Source organism: Bradysia coprophila, unplaced genomic scaffold, assembly GCF_014529535.1.
Source record: "Bradysia coprophila strain Holo2 unplaced genomic scaffold, BU_Bcop_v1 contig_70, whole genome shotgun sequence".
NCBI classification, from domain to species: Eukaryota; Metazoa; Arthropoda; class Insecta; order Diptera; family Sciaridae; genus Bradysia; species Bradysia coprophila.
The window spans coordinates 209,144-232,080 of NW_023503941.1; the positions used below are offsets into that span (position 1 = coordinate 209,144).

Consider the following 22,937-nt stretch of genomic DNA (forward strand, 5'->3'; position numbering starts at 1 on the left):
ATTTCCTTGTTTTGGCAGAGATGTTTACTCTTTGACAGTTAATCACCGACTAAAGTATTTTATTGTTTTGGCATAGATGTTTAATCTTTGAAAGCCAATCATCGACTTAAGTACACCATTGTTTTGGCAGAGATGTTTACTCTTTGACAAACAATCACCGACTAAAGTACGTCCTTGTTTTGGCAGAGATGTTTACTCTTTGACAGCAAATCATCGACTGAAGTATACCTTTGTTCTGGCAGATATGTTTACTCATTGACAGCCAATAATCGACTTAGCTAAACCAATGTTTTGGCAGAGATGTTTACTCTTTAACAGCCAATCATCGACTTAAGTACACCATTGTTTTGGCAGAGATGTTTACTCTTTGACAGTCAATCACCGACTAAAGTATGTCCTTGTTTGGAAAAGATGTTTACTCTTTGACAGCCAATCATCGACTGAAGTATACCATTGTTTCGGCAGAGATGTCTACTCTTTGACAGCTCATCAATGATTGAAGTTAGTTTATAGCATATCAAAAACTAAATCATTGTATCGGTGATAGTGATTTAAGATGCTTAGGAAGTTTAAGAATGAAAAATAAGCTGATCAAAATTACATTGCAAAAATTGTTATTCAAGGGACCTGACCCACCCAAAAGGTGGGACCTAGTTTTTATAGCTACTAGGTCACGGCCGTTGATGATATTGAATTTTTTTTTACCATGTGTGGTAAAATAAACTCTCTTTTATGTAGTGTAGTGCTAACATTCATATTTGAGAGCATCTTTTATTTATGAAATTGCTTTCGTATATTGAAGGTGTTTCTCGGTGGTGTTGAGGTGTACTGAAGAGAGATTATACTGATCAAAATTATCATACGTAAATACTGTTGTATGGCGAGAAATTCTGTTACGTTATGTGCACACTCACTGCTTCAAGACTAATCATCTTCTTCTTAGTCAAGATCAACTTTGATACAGGAATTAGTTGGAGGTGAAACTTTCATTCGAATAGACATGTTCTTGTAAGTTTAAATTGAACGTTAGTGCACCGAGTGTATAGAAAATGTATTGAAAAAAGATCGATTTCGTGAATATACGAAAAATCTGCGAAAAAATAAACTTAAAATAAAATTGTAACTCGACTCGAACGCCAAATTGTAACAAAAAAATTTTTGGTAAAAATGTTATGATCGTTCTCTTTTATTGACATTGACAAAGAAATTGTGTACAATTTTCTTATTCTTGTTTCACTATTGGTATAGGTTAAAATTAACCAGAAACAGGTTATTGGTATTTTTTAAATTAAGGTTACAGATGTGAAATTATTATAAGAAAAAAAAAGTTTGCTTCTCTGCTCATCTTCATGTGAATCAATTGATTGTTAGTATCGTGGTTGAAGACATTAATTTAGCGGCACTAACAATGTGGTAGACAAATAATTACAGTTCGAATATTAAGTGGTTTCAATTTTTTTAATGTTTGCGACATTATTACTGATTGTTTAAACATTTCGGACATACATTTGGATGTTGAAGCCGTGAATAAACGAAAAGATAAAATTTGTTTTAAAGAAAGTTATAATTAGGTGTTATATGTGACCTTAACACAGTTGGTGCTACAATCAGTCGTTTTAAGTGTTAGAGATCCATCGAAATGAATCTTCTATTGTTTATCAGTGTACTCTGTGTGCCATTTTTACCGTATATTTGGACCAGTTCTTCATCCGAATTAGCTGACTTTCAATTCGATGGTGATAATGACCGTGACGTTGAAATAACAAAGAGTGATGGAATCGATCGAATAGACGTGAATTGGGAAGATAGAACCAGTGATAGTGGCGCATTTGATGTCAAGGAACAACGTATTCGTGATTCGTTGGCTCAGGCTACCAAAGATGTTACGTACATGAAACAATTTGCACAAATTTTACCAATAATGAGAACATTGACGAAACAGCAACGTCTGGTTCTTGCATCGCTTATATCAGCACAGGCTAGCGGAAGGTCCAACGGGAATGTGATGAATTTCGCGCAGGTGAGTTCAGCTCTTCTCTTTGTCTTAATTTTCTTTTAGAAAATGTTTACCGACGCCTCCGTTTATAGACCTTTATAAAACTTTCATTTGTAGATAAGTTGCTTCCACCAAATACTTAAGTATGGTTGCAGTATACTCAAGTATTTTCTGGAAAAGGCATTTTCCTCGACCGAAGATGAAGTTCTTCTTTCGCATAGAGGTTCACCATTTCAACTTAAACTAAGTGTGGTAAATGTTTTTGGTGCCGGAAGCATTTGCATTTCAATTGAGTCTTTCAGGGTGTGTGGGAGAGTGGTGGTGTAGTATTTCGACGAAACTCCCACATATAGTATAGATAAAAAATATTCTATCGTTGATATCACTAAATATATCGGAGTCTCTCGTGGCAACACATTAGAGTGCGAAAAAAAAATGTTTTACCCAGTGACGAAAAGTAAACTTTCGTTGGAAACGTTTTATTCAACTCGTTGATAGTTGCTTACATCATGTGTATTGTCCACCTACGTCCTCAAGCAACAAACTACACATATATTGCCTAAAAAATTATTTATCACTCGGTGGAATAAATAACCAATTTCGCACTAGTGTGAAAAAGGTTTTTTTGCACTCTAATCCCGTCACAGATCTTTCGATCTTTAGTCAGTCATCTATTCAATTATTATTTTGCATATCATTCAACACACTAACTTCCAAATCGATACTTTTGTTAATGGAAAGTTCATATTTATGCAATTTAGAGTAAAAATGCGTTTGTTATGTTGTGTTGAATTATCCATACACTGTCTAGCATCATGATATCGAAATTGAAAAGGAGAAATGGTCTTTATTTTTGTTTATATTTACTTTGAAGAGCAACGTATCAAAGCGCGTTAAGTCCACTTGTAATGTGTAGAGTGTGAGTGAGACGGAGATATGACAACTGAGTGTATTATCGTAGCTGTAGATATACCTCAAAATTACGGTTGAAAATAGTAAAAGAATCTGAATAAAAGTGCACACACATGGTTCAATAAACTCTTTGTTGGCATACACAGCGAAAATGCGCAACAGCGAGTAATGCAAATAAGAAGAGAAAATTTCTTCGTTATTACCATATCATGTCGTGCGTGCTCTTATGAATGATATATATGGGAAGTATATTGGCTCATAAGCGCAATTTGTAAACGATTGATAAACTCCGCTGCTTTTACTTTTGTTACATATTTTATTAATCTTCCTTGTACTATACACGATTATAATTTTCAGAGCTAAATTTTTGGGACGAGTTTTCTTTACTATTCTCTTGAACGAAAATACATTTTCACCGAGAAATCATTTTCATCTTATTTTCTTCTAGGTCGAAGAATTGTTCGGCGATCGTAAGACACTGTTATTACCAATTATTTTCGACATTGCAAATCTTGTACGATCAGCGGGAACTTCATCTCAAAATACACAGGGCAAGATGTACCAAGAACATGAAGCAGTGCCGGATCCACAATACCTCAGACGTAGTTTTCGGGAATCGCTGTCCGAAGCGACGAACATCAAGAATAATCGAGTGATAAACACAACTGAAAGTGAAATAACTCAATCGAATATCAAAGACGACCGACTTCAGATTGAAGAATCAAACGGTTCCATCAAAACTTTATTGCCACAAACACTCTCAAAATTAATGGAACAGAGCTCCGATGCAAGGAATTTCCACGAACGAAAATTGAACATGTCAAATTTTCAAGGAAAAACGGACCAAATTGCACTTGAATCAAGGATTCCTCTGAACATAACGTTACCACGATCTCTGTCAAATATTTCCCTCGAACAGTACGAACATATGGCTCTGAGCGATTTAAATGATACTGTTGTGGAAAACGACGTCAGCAGAGGAAATGGTACGGAAGATTTGCCAACACCGGAAATGTTGATCAGTCGCTATCGCGTGAAAAATCCCTATCGCAAAAATACAATAGTCCATCCACATACCGGTATTGATTTGAGAACATGCGAGAGATTTGGTACATTATGCTTGCGCGTGGAGGATTATCCAATGTAAGTTAAAGAAAAAATAAACAAATATTCATTGATGAATATGTGTTCGAAAGTTCGTCAAACCATCATAATCATAAATAGTTGTAGTTAATTGCACAAAACATTTGATCTAACTTGTTCTTAATCTTTTACAAGTGAAAGCTGCCAAACAATAAAAAGCAACGATCCAATTCGTTTTCAAAATATTCAAATTTATGACAACGAACCGATGTGCCATTATTATTTAAATGGTGTTCTAGTAAAAATGTTTCTTTATCAGAAATGTTGATTTGAAAGCGAACAAAAGAATAAATTTCGTTGGTTAAATGCCTAATCGAACGAAATTAGAATAAGTTTCCATGGCAATGATAAAATAACTGTCCATGCGAACCACTTTTCGATGTCAGACGTCGTTTACTTTTACATGCCTATAAGCCTCAAAAATTCTTAGCTTTTAACAATGAGTAACCACAACAATAATTTATAATTTAATTTTTTGGTAAAGTCGGTGAGAAATGTTTGCCGCGCCAATCAAGGTATATTGAAAGTTACGCAAATCCACAAAAAACACTTGGACCCCTTCTTTCGGGCAAAGTATTATATAAACACTGAAGGTAATGCAGACCCTCAGCGGATCAGAGAAATTACGGATCCAAACTTTCAGGTGAATTCATTTCCGTATGTTGTCTGACTTAGACTTGTGCAACATGACAGCCTTAAATCCGTCCAATTCACCACTAAATACAACTTGACGCAAACGAATTTTATATGTGTGCAACATAACGCCGCTAAATCGTTCCAAATTCACCGCTAGATGCAACTTGACGCAAACAAATTCAATACGTGTGCAACATGACAGAGCTAAAATTCACCTGAAAGTTTGGATCCGTGTGTAACTGTGGATTTGCATTACCTTCAGTGTTTATATACTTTGCTTTCGGGTGAATATAATTTATAATTTTTATAATGTTGGACATAAGTGTAAATCACTTTGTTATGTTGTAGCACATGCAAAACTCAATACGCTCAATACTAAACAACGCAGGTCCAACAACATTATAATATTAAACGTCACGGTTGCAACATAACAAATCTTATGTTCACACGAAAATTGGGGTCCATATTTCTAACTATTCCCTGAGGGTTTGCGTTACCTTCAGTATGTTTATATAACTTGGTTCCAATGTTTTGCCGACGTTGTAAATATATTGATGAACGATAATGCAGCCTTCATACATATACATAAAATATCTTAATTGAGGCGACATATGTCGTGATTGTACTGAATTATTTGATGTACTGAAGCGTTTTACGACCATCGATATAATATACTGTAGATAATGAGACACGAAGAACGAAATTTCGGAAGTATAGCACACATACAAGTGCAAAAAATACGAATCACAACACAAAACGAAGAGAAAAAGGAAATTGAGAAATGCAGAGTTTCAATTATTTTCAAATATTTGTATGACAATATTTCGCGAGCTTTCTCCAAACGTAAGTTCCGTTACACACACATCCATACTTTCCGCATAAAGTTGCTTTGACATGACTTATCTACCCTATATTATATCGATGGTTACGACAAAAAAAACTTGCATTCGTATAGTGCGACATCGGTGTGTGCCAGAAAACTTTGCGCGGAAAAATCATGAAATCCGATATTTCAAAGTTTCAAATGGCATTTGATGACTCGATCTTTCTATGGACTCAACCACATATGTTTACCTTAAGAATTATTCGAGGTATCGTGTCAACAAGCGTTTAACGACTTTTTTGTACCATTTTGTATCAAGCAATTGCCTTTCGTAAAACCCTGACTTTCAGTCCTTTTCCACGAATTTGAAACGTAATATTATTAATCGGTCCAGTCAGTAGCTTTTACAGAAGTAATTCTTCCCAGAGCGGACTCAATAATTTCTTCTTCCTCTTACAGGCAGCAAATTATGGGAAGCATTAGGCGACACAAACACGCCATGTCCGCATTGCTAGCTGAATACATAGATAAAGAAGAAATGGAGCAGCAGTATTATTTACAGGAAATTGCAAACAACAAAAGGTGATTTTACACTAAAGTTCGTACAAACAGCTTTTCGTTTCAAATTTTGATTTTAAACAATACAGACGCGAAGACGACGAAATGCAACCGAGTGGTATGTGTCCCAGTGTGATACGTTATGCACGACCACAAAAAGCACGATCAGCATCTGGGGAATGGAAATATATTGTCAACACCGGTCAGCATACTCAAACATTACGGTTGGAAAAATGCGGGTAAATTAAAAAAAAAATCATTTTGAGCAACGTGGTGACGTTTTTCTCTGTTTAGTAAACCCGAAGAGTCCTGTACTTACTTAACTGATAATTTTCGATCGAGGTGCGTTCAAATCTACAATTACCATCGACTTCTCAGTTGGGATAATACCCGCGGACTTCACATAGATATATTCAAGGTGTGTCTTCTAGTCAAAAGTTTTTTGTTTTTTTTTTCTCATTACTTAAATAACATGATTTAGGTCCCAACATGTTGTTCGTGTCACATTGATGGTTATCGGGAAAAATTCCCACCAATAAACTCTTACAACGCTGATGCAGACATTGATGACTACCGCTTTTCAGCATCAAATATTCATACGCAAAACACTCACTATTCAACAATTGTAAGCGACGACAGTGAGGATAATAATGGCGATGACGGTGATTCCATAGCTTATCAATACTCGAATGGTTTCAAGCGTTCACCGAGCAAATACAATAAATATGCTGACGATTCATTGCTACAGTCAAGCACAAGTATTACCAAACCTCGATATGAGAAAACAAAAAATTCTAAAATTGCGCCCTACTTACCAAATCCCACTTTAGAGTCCTATTTAAGGCCACCAAGTGATGAATATTCGGCTGCAGGTGGTACGTTTAAACGGGGTCCATCTGGAAAACGTCGCCGTCCCATTCGTACGAATATTCGTGATCAAGTCGTCGGTAATAGTGACTTTTTACCGGACATTATACCCGCACACGATATTTTAACCGAACGGTCGACGACTCGTCGAAAATCTTCAACTACTCCACTATTTACAACGACAACGAATGAATCAACGAAAAGGGTATCATCGGCTAGGCTACCCAGTATATCAACAGCATCCACATCGTCTGTGGATCTGGGTAAACGTGTCAATTACAATTATCATCCGATTATTGATTTCTTCGGCGATTCTGTGAAAGGTGATAAAGAAATCGATGATCGTATCGGATATTCGCAGGATGAACCCAGTTGGAAGCCACTTCAATTTAGACGAAGTGGAAGAGATGAATGATATGACAAAAAAAGAGAAGAAAATTGACATAAATCTAGAGCCTATGGTAGTGTTGTAGAGAACTAACAAAAAACGGCACAATCAAACGAAGCTCTCTACTTTCACTAAAATGTCTCTACACTCTACAGCGAATCATCTCAAAGTTGAATTAAGTTTTACATTAATTAATTTATTTATTTATAAGTTTTTAAGATAATAATGTAGTTGATCATATGAAAAGATTGCGGCTTGAGTGTGTGTGAATTGAATGTAATAAAAGATTTAATTTAAAAATTGGTCGTCTATGAATTTCTAATGACTACGTAACAATATTGATTAAGTAATAAACGTTCGAGGTAAGAACGAGGTATAAACATATTTATTCTGACTTGTCTGAAGCGTAAGATTCACGACAGAGTAAAGTAAACGAGGCATGTGCAGATGATGAAAATACATTCAACGGAGCTAAATCCAAAATCAAAGGCATAATTATGCATTTAGTTAACGCACTTCAAGCATGAGTGTTACTCTAAATAGTGTACCTGAAACTTGTCAAATGTGCCAAACAACTGCAAACACTGCAAAAAAAACACATTTCATGCAAAAAATTACTCTATTTGGCAGCTGTCGACTATGATCACCTTTGCTTGAAGTGCGTTGATTTAGTAATTTCGTCAAATTGACTGCTCTTGCCTGGTTTACTTTACTCAGCCGTGTGGTTAGATTTAGTAACTTATTTTTGGCAAAGACGTTTGACTGTGAAGTGAAATGCTGACACATTTTTTAGTCAAATGAAGAAAATTGTATAAGACAACATTTTTATTCAAAAATGTTCCATAGTCACTGTTACGATTCTTTGAAGGACTGTTACCGTTCTAAAAACGATGAAGTCGTGCTACATATAGCAGGAGTCTTTGATGGACCGTGTATTGGAGTTCAGATTTAATTGACGAGGCCAGTGGCGGATTACCCTATGGGAAATTCGGTACCGTGCCCATGGCGCTGGAAACAGTTGGCGCTGAGCTCAGCCACAGAATGGACAATTATTGTCTGAAGAGAAATTGTTTATTAGTTTCAAACTGAAATTAAAAAAAAAAATTCCTGCGGCGCTCGTAATCTGTCACAAACCTATAGACAGTTTGCGGATGCCTAATCACATAAAGCACAGTACACACGTAGTTTTTAAATTTTTTATTTTGACGAGTGCAGGAGTCCACGGGTTAAAAGTGAAAAATTCAATTCGTATGTCATAGTATTCAGTCCAAACATTTACAAAAAGGAATTATTTTGCGAGGAAACATGAATGGTGAAGTCTAAAATGAAACATTTAGAACTATAGTTCTTCACATCATGGAAAGTGTCACAAAACGAGAAAACAGCGCCTATTCGATCACTTGAACTAGTTCAGAATGAATTGCTGAGCTGATGTTCATTTGCCTTTTACACACAAGAGCGTAAATCAAAAAAATTAAAAAAGGAAATCTGATGCCTCGAAAAAGAAAAAGCTTGACCATTGAATTAGCGTAAAAACTACGAATTGTGATGTGGTCTTCATAAACTAAAATTTGTAACTTTTAACTCACACCAGCAGTCAGTGCCATGCCAATAATCAAAAAAGCATTTTTTTATGGTATCAGAATTTGTGTAGTGATACCTTATTTTTGAAAATTTCTTGCTCGCTGCGCTCGCAATTACATTTCTTCCACTTCTATCGTAACACTATCATTCGTTTCAATAGTCTCCGGAATGCACGTCTTAAACAAGCAGCAATTTTCGTTAGTACCACCTTGTTATATGAAATTCATATAGAAAAATTGGCGCTTAAATTGCGTTTGCCAGTGGCGCTGAAAACCTTAATCCGCCCCTGGACGAGGCAAAGATTCGAGATGTTGTGACAATGACTGGTTTAATGGCGATATCTGTGTATCGCAATATCAAAAATTTCTAAAATAGATGATTTACGCCCATTTTCCTTCCAAATTGTACAACAGGTAGAAAACATTACGTTTTCAACATAATTTTCTGTTTGTTTTTTTAATGTCAAATTACCACCGTAAAATTTTTAACCTAATAATTTTGAATCGAAAATTTGTGGAACAAGTAATGAAATTTAGTTGCGGGTTTTCTGACGTTATTAAACTTTTATAACCCACTCTTATCCCAAAAACTAATGGAATCCACAAATTTATATTTAGAGGTACAGATTTGGGCATAAAAAAAATACCCAGACCATGCCCAATGACCACGACTAGAAGGCCCGCCCAGCCTAATAATTTGAGAATTTGAAAATTTCGTCCCGCTATGTACTTTGATTTTCATTCTTCTTAAAATAGAAGTTAAAACAAGGTAAGGTCGAAGCATTATAATTTGATCGATTCTATTCATTTTTAAATAATTGTAGTTTTTCAAGAAATCATTTCGAAAACATTACAGTATAAAAGCTTACACATGTGCATTAGAGCTGTTTACTCGCGATATACCTGCAGGTAATCCGTTCAAATGCACGTGTCTAAGCTTTTATACTGTAATGTTTTCGAAATGATTTCTTCGAAAACTACAATTATTTAAAAATGAATTAAATGAGTAGAATCGATCAAATTACAATGCTCCGACTTTAAAACATATATTAAATTTTAACATATTGATGCGTGGGCAGCCTTTACTAACCTCTACTCGGCGGCTACGATCGAATAATTCAATTTTTCTGTACTTCTCAAAGAGAGGTATTTGTGTCTTAAAAAGTAACTTTATCCATAAATGGATTTTTTTTGGACGCGATCAAGTGTAATCAAGTGAAATAAATTCAATTTTCACTCCGTTTGCGTGACAGTTCTTTTGTTCTATTTTACAACTGTCATGTAGACGGAGGCTAAACGGAGTGCTCTTTTTAAGTGGAAACTGTACTTTATTCGTGAAAAAACTGACGTGAAAAAAAATTACGTTCGTTATAGTATAATAAAATTGTATTTTCAAGTTAATTTCAATTTTCGGTTACACACTAAAAGGAAATGTAACATTTCTTAAATAACAAAAATTAATAAAACAAATTATAAAAAAATTACTAATATTTGGTATGTTATACGTACTATACTTTTATCGTAATTAACTTGTGCTATTGCTGATGAATTACTTTCTTTTTTTCGTGTGGCACACTTTATTGAATGGTTTGTGTTATTCAACCGGGATGACATTTGGAATGGTTCAATTTTGCTCCATATAGACATCAACAAAATTACATAATTTTACACTCCATTTCTGAACAGTTTTCACATATAGTATTTTTCGTATCAAGCAAGCAAATGACGATTTTTTGAGCACCAGAACGTATGCTGAAAAAATCGTCATTGGTCATTGGTTTTGTGCATCGGACAAAACACATCAATTTACTTGAAAATATACACACTTTACGTTCACCATATTAAATTTGATCAATCGTAGTCATGGAAAAATTCATGCAATTTCTTTTACGCACAATAAACCATAAAGAATATTACTATACAAGGGAAGGAATTCATCGTGATACGAAATATCAAATTATTTCCCGAGTGTAGTATGACGTTTTCCTTTACGAAGGAGGGAAAGACTTTTCCCTAGGGACGGAAAGCCCATTTTTCCTCCCTAGTAAATGAAATGAATTTTTTTCCCGCACGGTATATAGTTCGGGAAACACTGACATTTCTCAACGAAAAATCATGGCAAAATATGTCGTATTTCAGTTGACCGATGCACAAAATATTTTCTAACAAAAAAAAACATTAAAGTTTGGACTTGAAACTGACCTGTAAATATATGAACCTGAATTGATTAAGTCGGAAACCGGAAAATAGTTTAAATGTCACGGCAGGCTTACCTGAGAAATTGCATGAAAATTTTAGGTAAATCTGTCAGGTTTGAATCAATCAGGTCTGTCTTTATGAAATTTTTTACGGCGGTAGGCTTACTAGGAGCATTAGAAAAAGGCAATAAAAATGTTGTTTCACTACTCATACCAAGATGAACTCTTTGCAAAGCATCTGTGGATTTTTATTGGCCTTATCCTTATTTAAAAAAAAAACTGACGATAATTATAATTTGGCCAGGTAGGTTTTAGATCTCAATAAAAATTAAGTTATAAATCGCCACACTCTACTACTCATACAATCAGCTTTTGAGGGCAGGGTCGTATCACTGTTTGAAGGTTTCGTACAAACTAGATTGTTGAATAACACAAACTTTATTTCTGTATATATTTATCGTCATAGATGTATAACAGATGCGATATGAGATGAGTATGTAGCTTATACCGGGCCTATTTTTAATAGCTCAATTCCTGTCAACGCTGTTAACAACTGCCAATTAAATTTATTCGATCAAAAAATTCATTTTCAGTACGTCATTTTCATGACCTTGTAAACGTCAGACACGATCCCAACTGTCAGACATGTCGAAAAATATCGAATGAATTGAACGAACGATTTTCATGTAAAAACCAGTAAATTGAACGCAGTTACCGTCAATTAATTGAGGTTAAGGACTACTTGACGAAAAATTAAGTGGGGTTACGTTGACAAGTACCGTATAATGAAAATGATCTATAGCTATAATAACGATCGATAGATTTAATCGAATTTTACAAAAGAGTCACCTTTGATTTACATAGCAATGTAAAGTTAACGAAAAATTTCTTTAGTTTTCAGCTCTTTTCAATGAGAAAATTTAGCAGCAAATGCAAGTTTCACATTTTAAGACCATGCGAAAAGAGCTGAACATAAAAGAAATATTTCGTTAACTTTACATTGCTGTCTAAATCAGCAGTTAAATTAAAATCAGCTCCGTTAAATGCTGTCGGGAATTGGGCTAAAATATTTTTGTTTGATGTCATGTATTTGTAGAAATTTATGGAAGATTTCGAGGTATCAGGAAGAAATTGATGAAAGTTCATTCTGTAAGATAGACCCTGCTATTTACTGGCATTTCAAATGCATTTCTTGTAAAGTGATATTTAGAGAAGAAGTGTGAAAAGCCGGCCTCTATGTTAATCCTGCGGTAAAGGATCATTTTTCCCTATTGTAGCGGATTTTTGTCCAATATTTCGATCGTCTGCGTTAATTTAGTCAGAAGAAGGTCCAAATTTTATACTTAGAAAATACTATTTCTAAACCGAACGTTGCATTGTATCCAAAGGACAAATGCTTTGGATCGACATTCCTACAAGAAAACATTTTTAAAATACAGTTACTTGAACTGCATTGCAATGCTACAATGTATTAGTATTATCGTGTAATATATATATATATATGCATAAGTTGACTATTACATCAGTTTTGTTTTGTTCTTATTGTTATTGTTCGTTTAAAACTTATTTTATATAAATAATATGGCCACCACTGATAGACCTGAGACGAGAGGTTATATAAATGCCAGAAATCTTTTAATATTTTACGAATTAATTTTTTACTTTCCGCTCAGATTGACCGATCAATTATAATGGGATCGAATCGATTCTTATTTTTTAAATTAACTGATCATTTCAATATACTTGATCTTGTGCTTCGTCAACATGTCTGTTACAGTAACCAGCTTCTTAAGTGATGTATTCGTTCTGGCTATTGTTTGAAGTTCACTCAAATACGATACGCAAATGTGATGTAATGTGGCCAGTTCACGCCCTTAATCGGAGAGGAAAAGGAATGTGAATTAAGGCTGCTTCGTTCTTACAAGTAATTCATTCGTCGTATACCTGCATCGGCGCATATGTGACTTGTACTCGCTTCGATGTATGAATTTGGCGGTGGATTCGGATCTGTTACCGACGACAGTTGATCTAAAAACACAATCATTCGTTCTTTGTTCTTCAAGATGAATGGATTGACCACTTCCATGTATTGTTCCTGAAAGAAATTGTTGCTTTAGGAATTTCCTTTTGTGCTTCTGTTCTACGTTAACACGGACGATTTTACATTCTACGCGTGGGTAGGTGTAGAGATATGACGCATTTGAATACAGAAATGCCACATTTGATAATCCCAACAAAAATCTCTTCGAGAAAAGTGTGACGCAGTCTTTGCAGTACAATTTCTAAAATGAATGATATCGCTAGAGTTGACGCTTTCAGCTTCGTTACGCAAAAATTAAATTTTACACCCAATTAGTTCAAACAAGCTGGCTTAGTTTTTCTCATCATCTGCCAAATAATTTTTTCAAAAAAAAAAATTTGACTGGAAACAACCAAAATTTTACCAAAACGAGCCATCAGAACAGTCGGAGCGTTTGCTGCGACTGAGCCCCGTACAAACCCGTATATCTATTGCGTACGTGACCCTAGTGCGTCTGTCACCCTACTTTGACCGTAAGCCTATTGCGCCGGTTAATGTAGTTAAAGTAAAATTATTATGTAATGTGTGCATCTTACAAATTGCGCATAGCGCAATTACGAAGCCCCGTACGACGTTCCTTTCAAATGAAACAAAAATTTCAAATCGCCCTAAAATTTTATTTTTTTGAAGGGCCTAGTATCGGCCTCAGTCCGAGGACCCAAATTTAAATTTTTTTTCAACTACATTCTATTCGGCCTTTGATTACCTTCCAAATGAAACAAAAATTACGAAAAACGGATGAAATTTGCTCGAGTTATATGTAAAATACACATAGGGCCCTAGTAGTGGCCTTAGTCCAAGGACCCAATTTTTTTTTTCAACTACATTCTATTCGGCCTTTGATTACCTTCCAAATGAAACAAAAATTACGAAAAACGGATGAAATTTGCTCGAGTTATATGTAAAATACACATAGGGCCCTAGTAGTGGCCTTAGTCCAAGGACCCAAATTTATTTTTTTTTCAACTACATTCTATTTGGCCTTTGATTACCTTCCAAATGAAACAAAAATTACGAAAAACGGATGAAATTTGCTCGAGTTATATGTAAAATACACATAGGGCCCTAGTAGTGGCCTTAGTCCAAGGACCCAAATTTATTTTTTTTTCAACTACATTCTATTTGGCCTTTGATTACCTTCCAAATGAAACAAAAATTACGAAAAACGGATGAAATTTACTCGAGTTATATGTGAAATACACATAGGGCCCTAGTAGTGGCCTTAGTCCAAGGACCCAAATTTATTTTTTTTTCAACTACATTCTATTCGGCCTTTGATTACCTTCCAAATGAAACAAAAATTACGAAAAACGGATGAAATTTACTCGAGTTATATGTGAAATACACATAGGGCCCTAGTAGTGGCCTTAGTCCAAGGACCCAAATTTATTTATTTTTCAACTACATTCTATTTGGCCTTTGATTACCTTCCAAATGAAACAAAAATTACGAAAAACGGATGAAATTTGCTCGAGTTATATGTAAAATACACATAGGGCCCTAGTAGTGGCCTTAGTCCAAGGACCCAAATTTATTTTTTTTTCAACTACATTCTATTCGGCCTTTGATTACCTTCCAAATGAAACAAAAATTACGAAAAACGGATGAAATTTACTCGAGTTATATGTGAAATACACATAGGGCCCTAGTAGTGGCCTTAGTCCAAGGACCCAAATTTATTTTTTTTTCAACTACATTCTATTCGGCATTTGATTACCTTCCAAATGAAACAAAAATTACGAAAAACGGATGAAATTTACTCGAGTTATATGTGAAATACACATAGGGCCCTAGTAGTGGCCTTAGTCCAAGGACCCAAATTTATTTTTTTTTCAACTACATTCTATTCGGCCTTTGATTACCTTCCAAATGAAACAAAAATTACGAAAAACGGATGAAATTTGCTCGAGTTATATGTAAAATACACATAGGGCCCTAGTAGTGGCCTTAGTCCAAGGACCCAAATTTATTTTTTTTTCAACTACATTCTATTCGGCCTTTGATTACCTTCCAAATGAAACAAAAATTACGAAAAACGGATGAAATTTACTCGAGTTATATGTGAAATACACATAGGGCCCTAGTAGTGGCCTTAGTCCAAGGACCCAAATTTATTTTTTTTTTCAACTACATTCTATTCGGCCTTTGATTACCTTCCAAATGAAACAAAAATTACGAAAAACGGATGAAATTTACTCGAGTTATATGTGAAATACACATAGGGCCCTAGTAGTGGCCTTAGTCCAAGGACCCAAATTTATTTTTTTTTCAACTACATTCTATTCGGCCTTTGATTACCTTCCAAATGAAACAAAAATTACGAAAAACGGATGAAATTTGCTCGAGTTATATGTAAAATACACATAGGGCCCTAGTAGTGGCCTTAGTCCAAGGACCCAATTTTTTTTTTTCAACTACATTCTATTCGGCCTTTGATTACCTTCCAAATGAAACAAAAATTACGAAAAACGGATGAAATTTACTCGAGTTATATGTGAAATACACATAGGGCCCTAGTAGTGGCCTTAGTCCAAGGACCCAAATTTATTTTTTTTTCAACTACATTCTATTTGGCCTTTGATTACCTTCCAAATGAAACAAAAATTACGAAAAACGGATGAAATTTGCTCGAGTTATATGTAAAATACACATAGGGCCCTAGTAGTGGCCTTAGTCCAAGGACCCAAATTTATTTTTTTTTCAACTACATTCTATTCGGCCTTTGATTACCTTCCAAATGAAACAAAAATTACGAAAAACGGATGAAATTTACTCGAGTTATATGTGAAATACACATAGGGCCCTAGTAGTGGCCTTAGTCCAAGGACCCAAATTTATTTTTTTTTCAACTACATTCTATTCGGCCTTTGATTACCTTCCAAATGAAACAAAAATTACGAAAAACGGATGAAATTTACTCGAGTTATATGTGAAATACACATAGGGCCCTAGTAGTGGCCTTAGTCCAAGGACCCAAATTTATTTTTTTTTCAACTACATTCTATTCGGCCTTTGATTACCTTCCAAATGAAACAAAAATTACGAAAAACGGATGAAATTTGCTCGAGTTATATGTAAAATACACATAGGGCCCTAGTAGTGGCCTTAGTCCAAGGACCCAAATTTATTTTTTTTTCAACTACATTCTATTCGGCCTTTGATTACCTTCCAAATGAAACAAAAATTACGAAAAACGGATGAAATTTACTCGAGTTATATGTGAAATACACATAGGGCCCTAGTAGTGGCCTTAGTCCAAGGACCCAAATTTATTTTTTTTTCAACTACATTCTATTCGGCCTTTGATTACCTTCCAAATGAAACAAAAATTACGAAAAACGGATGAAATTTACTCGAGTTATATGTGAAATACACATAGGGCCCTAGTAGTGGCCTTAGTCCAAGGACCCAAATTTATTTTTTTTTCAACTACATTCTATTCGGCCTTTGATTACCTTCCAAATGAAACAAAAATTACGAAAAACGGATGAAATTTGCTCGAGTTATATGTAAAATACACATAGGGCCCTAGTAGTGGCCTTAGTCCAAGGACCCAAATTTATTTTTTTTTCAACTACATTCTATTTGGCCTTTGATTACCTTCCAAATGAAACAAAAATTACGAAAAACGGATGAAATTTGCTCGAGTTATATGTAAAATACACATAGGGCCCTAGTAGTGGCCTTAGTCCAAGGACCCAAATTTATTTTTTTTTCAACTACATTCTATTCGGCCTTTGATTACCTTCCAAATGAAACAAAAATTACGAAAAACGGATGAAATTTACTCGAGTTATATGTGAAATACTCATAGGGCCCTAGTAGTGGCCTTAGTCCAAGGACCCAAATTTATTTTTTTTTCAACTACATTCTATTCGGCCTTTGATTACCTTCCAAATGAAACAAAAATTACGAAAAACGGATGAAATTTACTCGAGTTATATGTAAAATACACATAGGGCCCTAGTAGTGGCCTTAGTCCAAGGACCCAAATTTATTTTTTTTTCAACTACATTCTATTCGGCCTTTGATTACCTTCCAAATGAAACAAAAATTACGAAAAACGGATGAAATTTACTCGAGTTATATGTGAAATACACATAGGGCCCTAGTAGTGGCCTTAGTCCAAGGACCCAAATTTTTTTTTTTTTCAACTACATTCTATTCGGTCTTTGATTACCTTCCAAGTGAAACAAAAATTACGAAAAACGGATGAAATTTACTCGAGTTATATGTGAAATACACATAGGGCCCTAGTAGCATTTCACTTCTAAGGCCCTAACTCACGGTCCACTCACCCCATTTTAAAAATTTTTTTTTCCTGGATTGGTATTGACAATTAATATCATTTTCCGTGTCATTTACATTTCCATCGTTTATTTTGCCATAAATATCACCAAAAGACCTTAAATCACTTAGGTGGCCCTGACTCACGAAGGTCCGACCCGAATATGCCCATCTTCGAACTTAGCCTCACTATTTCGACTATCTTTCAGGGAAAAAAAAATTTTTGAAATCGGATTTGATTTACTCAAGATATCGACGTGACAGACGGACAGACGGACAGACAAAATTTTTATTGCAGATTCGTCATCTATGAACATAGGCAAACACTTTGCCCTTACCGCCTGCTTCGAATTCCATCAATTACACACGGCACCGTAATCCTATAAGCCCCTTCGTACTTCGTACGGGGCTAAAAATCTGCGTCGCAAAGTGGCAGATGTTCAGGAACAGACCAGCAAGAAAATTTATCTGCCACCTAAACCCTAATTGACCCACCCATTTCCAATTTTTGACATTTTTTGCATATGCCCCTCTGTTCTACTCGTAAGACTCTGAGACTTTGCCGAAGAAAGAAACTCTCTATCTCTCATAATCGCAAAAATATTAGTCCTTTCATCCTACGCTCGAGTAGCTCAAAATTTGGTCACTCTGACCACTCTAGCTCAACCGGATCTGCACCAATTTTTCTAAATATTTTTTTGTTCGATTCGTGTGGCGAATACCTCAGTAGGTTTCAATACAGCTGAGCTACAGCCGAAAACACGTTCCCAACCCTCGAAAACCACACTCAGAAACCACTTCGAGGCCAATAAAACAAAATTCTGGTTTTTCCTGGGGTAATGGCGTATCACATTTTCATTTTTATGCCCACCCTGAGGCTCCTGCAAAATTTCATGGAGATTGGCTGACTAGTTTCCGAGATCGACCGTCGATAGATAGATAGATAGATAGACAGAAACATACAGAGTAAGTTGAAGGATTTTGATTGTTTGGAAAAAGTCAATTTGGTGCATTTTCTATGAAAAATGACCAACTTCAAAACGATGTATCTCCGGCAATTTGAAACCTACATAGTCGAGTGATAGCTCGTTTTACTCGTATTTGAAGCGAGAATATGATAGAATAGGTTTTGTGGTGATAAAGTCTAAAGGACAGAAACTGAAATGTTCGGCTATACATAGTTGTCGTCTCAAAAAAATTTCTTCGTTCTTTTTTTGGAAGGTAGACTGCGTCAAGTCCTCCGCTATCGCTCCGGACATGAATGCAACATAGTTGAAACAAAAAGACCTCTTACTGCATTGGGTAATATAACCGCAAGACATGAACGACACAACTTAAAATAAATCTGCCACGGTGAACTCTCACGCATATCAATCCCTCATAGAAAACTTAACCCAAATCACTGCCTAAGACGAAGATGTTGGCTCGTTATTGAACGTTAGACGTGTCCCAACGAGGATGGTAGGGATATTATAACTCATGAGCAATGAGTAGAGCTATCAGACCTAGCATTGCCAGACTAGTTAAATGTTCAAACTTTCATTTTGTCAGACACATCAGAAGAATTAAAAAAAAATCAGTTCTCATGTGCCAGCATGTGCACCATGTGCATCTAAAAGAGCTACAAAGTTTTGCGGCAAAACGTGGCATCGTTTTCAATGGAAAATTAAAGAAAATTTAAATAGAAAATTTTGAGTCACCTTAGCTCCGAACTCAATCAGATTCGCCAGATTTTGTAAACATTTCGCAATCATGACTAACGATCGTGTAGCAGCTGGCGTTGGCGTTTCACTAACCAAACCAAACTGTCGTGGATTTAGCAATGCCGGACACAATAGCCTTAGAAAAATGAAACCAGATACGACACGAGTCCGAACTAGACGCTCTCCAGGCCACTTGGCCACAACCGTTTTCTGTAAGCAATTGCAAATGAATCGAACCGAACGTGGACACGATTCTGGCGATGTGAAAATTGACTGTGTAACTTGATCCAATATTTGTAAAAGAAATTCGGCATTCGAGCAAGCGTCATCGTTAACGTCCATTTTCGTAGGATTTAATTCAGCCGACTGTTTGGATTCCAGTATTCGGTTGACTGTATCAGAAACGGCCGATTGTAGAAATGCTCCACATTCGGTGCGCATGTACAAATCCATCAAAGTGGTGGCTAATGATGCACCACGAAACAGCGTGGAAGTCTCATTTTCTCGTGCTATTTCAGTCTGACACAGAATACGTAAAAGTTCAGTCTCCCTCTTTTCGTGCCGGAATACGCGCAGCAGTGACGTAGCCTTTAATTTAATCAAATAAAATGTTCGTTGTGTGTTCAATCCGATTAAGTTAATAAAATTACCAGTGGCACTCGATCGTTGTGACATAGCTCAGCTAATACTCTCACTGAATTGAGTTCTGGTTCGAGAAGCAGTTGCTGCAACGGACTGTATTCTTCACATGGCATTATCAAATCGTCCAAATATCGCATTCGTAAGCGTAATGAACCCCATTCTCCAATTGGTGTCATCCCAGTAAGTGCGTACCAATCTTCTTTCTCCTGTCCGTTTTTCAGACTCGCCAATTCTATAGTTAATTCAGCCACCTCTGAGTCTTTGTCTTTGCCACGTTTACCGCGGCTCAATACAGTTATCGTCAACGAGACCACATCCGGCGGAACATCTATGAGTGAAGATACATTTATGATGAAGGTAACATTACGTAAATACGTAAATTGCATAGACTCACCCGTCATATCGAACTCTTCTTCCCAAACTGGATCCGGAGCTGACTTTATTCTCGTCTTGCCGACTTTGACTTGATTTAGTGAAATACTACAGTAAGGCTGCGGCACCAATTTAAACGGCAACCGATGAGCCTCCAAAATTTGTAAGTTCAGACTTCGCAATTCACGGAGTCGTAACACCTTCGTCTGCGCTTTACCCAATTGTGACACACATTGAGGCTTAACGGCGTTTATCCACTCCACGTAACTCTCAGCACTGTTGGCACACAGAAAACTTATGGTCGCTAAACATGGCAGTGCACGTTCAACAATTTGAAAACAGTATGGTCGTTCCCACAATGATTCGTGTACTTGATAGAGATAGGCACACGACAAATCGATCAGTCCTTTCGGCTTGGTCTTTTTCGGATTGTCATAAAAGCACAAGTGTGTCTCTGAACCTTCATTGATCAAGCAGAAGTACAACTGTTTCCATTTAACCGTTTTATCAGACTTTTTCATCAAATACCCATGGTGCTTGATTCCTTTGATTTTTTTCTGACCAATTTGATCACGACACTCACGCAATGTTGCATAGATCTTCTCAGCGGCTATAGAAGCGGCCGTTTGTGGATAGAATTCGGGCTGTGCTCCATTAACAACTGGATGATTCAAGCAATGACCTTCAACAATTTGCTCCTTCCGATACCGGTTTATTACGGCGTCTAAACATTCGAAAGTACGTCCACCCATCAAGTAACGGACTCCTTTTTTCTCAATGCGAAAACGCTGAATCTGATTGTTTATGTGGAAAAACAACGAATAGTCACCCGGTGAGTTATCGCTCGGACGAACCAGAAAGCTTCCCGGACCGGCTTTCACCAACATATCAACCGCTTCGTTTTTCGTACAATTCGGATGGAACCAGGGAAAAACGGTATTCGGGTCGATAGCTGGATCCAGATCCTCTACCAACTCACGAAAAATCATTCCTTGTTCCCCAGTTCGATGAGCTGTTACCCATAGCCAGCCATCTCCCATGTCATTGTGTAAAAAGAAAATGTCGCCCTTCTGAAACGTCAGCTCGTCCGTGTCGGGCATTTTGGTATAGGGTAAAATGGCTACAACACGCTTCTTATCGTTGACGGGCTCTGGCGGTGGTACAGGAAAGATGAGGCGTTCACGTTTTAGCAGGTCGCTGCAAGACGTATAATATCCGACCAAATCACTAAGCGAAAAAAACTGACGGCCGCCGATGTAAAAGTCACCACAAACTGCCGTTATTCTAAATGAAGATCAAACAAACAAATGAATTGCTTTTGTTCCGGGCAAATGGTGTAGACAGAGAATTTACTGTACCGAAAATGATTAATCCCTGTGCGGCCCAGGTAACTTAGAACATAAGAACCAGGCTTACGATCACTTTCTCTAACCAGATAACTACCCAATTTTGTGGCATTGCGTAAACGTTGCTCGGCACTATAACGATCAAGTCGTCCATGATACCACTCACTTTCTGGAGGTGCAGCTGCCGGACGATCACCTGAGTAGTGATAAATCCATTTGAATATTGAAAGAAAAATAATTCAAACATTTTCGACGAGCAAAATCAACAAAAAGCAGCAGAAGCCTGCACTGTTACTATTTCTCATCCCTTGTGAGAAAGATGGTGTAAGTTTCAAAAATATTCTTTGTTATGAAAATAGATTGAAGCAGGAAGCAATTTTGAAAAATCTAGGAACAGCTTCATCACATTAAAACGCAGCAATTAAACTTAATTTGACATTAAATTGATTTGGAAGTTATCGAAATTTGTGCTGGGTACACAATACCATAGACTCCGACAAACACAACAGTAGGTTAACAATCAAGACACGAACACAATTTTGTCAATATCAATAAACAAAAAATTGTATTTTTATTAGAACAACAAAAAATACCATTTAAAACAGTCGGTCCATCAAATTCGTCATGGTCGAGTTCCTGAACTAAATCAGTTAAATCAACGCCTCCTCCATCCTCCGATCCTGTTGACGGTGAGCCCAATTTATCTTTTTGCATTCCAATAACACCACCCATTCTGAACTCGGCCATATTTATTGCCGTAATTCATGCACTGCACCACTTCACACACAAAGATTTTTTTTTATTAACCAATGATCCATTTACACCCTCACAATAATCGGAGATTTTTTTCCTTTATTTTCGTTCCAAAAGTTGTTGTAATTTTATTAAAAAGTCTTTAGTTGTCATTCGGAGGCTGTCATTTTTTTTTCTCAATTCTTCTCAATTTCTTTCTTTTTTATAAAGAACAATACACGAAATTCCTTTCTTTGAATTGATGTTTTATTCACAGTAAAGTTAAACAAAATTTTATGCAAACAAATTATGAAACTGCGAAAATTACGATTTTTGTTCTGTCTATACTTTTTCGACCCCTTTTCACACAAATATTATGACCACTGTCACAAAAATTATACGAACTTTTTGACAACTCCGATTCAGGTGTATACCACATTGAACCAAAAAACCAGCAAAAAACCGATTTTTGGTTTTATCAAGTTTAATTTTCATGTTGACACTGTCTATAGATCACAATAATTTTTACCACTGGCAGTGCGATCGCATGCCAAAATTTGTGTGCAAACTAGACTTCGCAAAGAGCGGTAGTTTTTGAATTATTTTTTTAAGAAAACAATTACAGTCTTTTACATTTCAAATGTCTCGCTGTCAAATTTTTCTGATAATTT

At 36.1% G+C, this 22,937-nt stretch overlaps 2 protein-coding genes across 3 annotated transcripts; one reads left to right on the forward strand and one right to left on the reverse strand.

Annotated features, from left to right (window-relative positions):
• The first annotated feature begins 964 nt into the window (after nucleotides 1–964).
• LOC119083888 (neurotrophin 1) lies at nucleotides 965–7,623 on the forward strand. Of its 2 annotated transcripts, XM_037193698.1 has the most exons (7): nucleotides 966–2,020; nucleotides 3,357–4,051; nucleotides 5,970–6,092; nucleotides 6,158–6,307; nucleotides 6,363–6,486; nucleotides 6,550–6,826; nucleotides 6,899–7,623. In XM_037193698.1, the coding sequence occupies exons 1-7, from the start codon at nucleotides 1,640–1,642 to the stop codon at nucleotides 7,348–7,350; spliced, it is 2,202 nt and encodes a 733-aa protein (XP_037049593.1). In that variant the 5' UTR covers nucleotides 966–1,639; the 3' UTR covers nucleotides 7,351–7,623. The 2 variants fall into 2 exon arrangements, with proteins under 2 accessions (XP_037049592.1, XP_037049593.1); XM_037193697.1 differs by having other exon boundaries at nucleotides 965–2,020; nucleotides 6,550–7,623.
• Nucleotides 7,624–12,535: 4,912 nt separating this feature from the next.
• Nucleotides 12,536–22,722, reverse strand: LOC119083897 (ras GTPase-activating protein 1). The gene is made up of 7 exons (XM_037193709.1): nucleotides 22,128–22,722; nucleotides 21,547–21,730; nucleotides 20,211–21,472; nucleotides 19,825–20,144; nucleotides 19,172–19,762; nucleotides 13,049–13,199; nucleotides 12,536–12,977 (listed from the first exon to the last, which is right to left on the reverse strand). Exons 1-7 carry the CDS (start codon nucleotides 22,279–22,281, stop codon nucleotides 12,826–12,828), a joined length of 2,814 nt encoding a protein of 937 aa, XP_037049604.1. The 5' UTR covers nucleotides 22,282–22,722; the 3' UTR covers nucleotides 12,536–12,825.
• Between the last annotated feature and the right edge of the window lie 215 nt (nucleotides 22,723–22,937).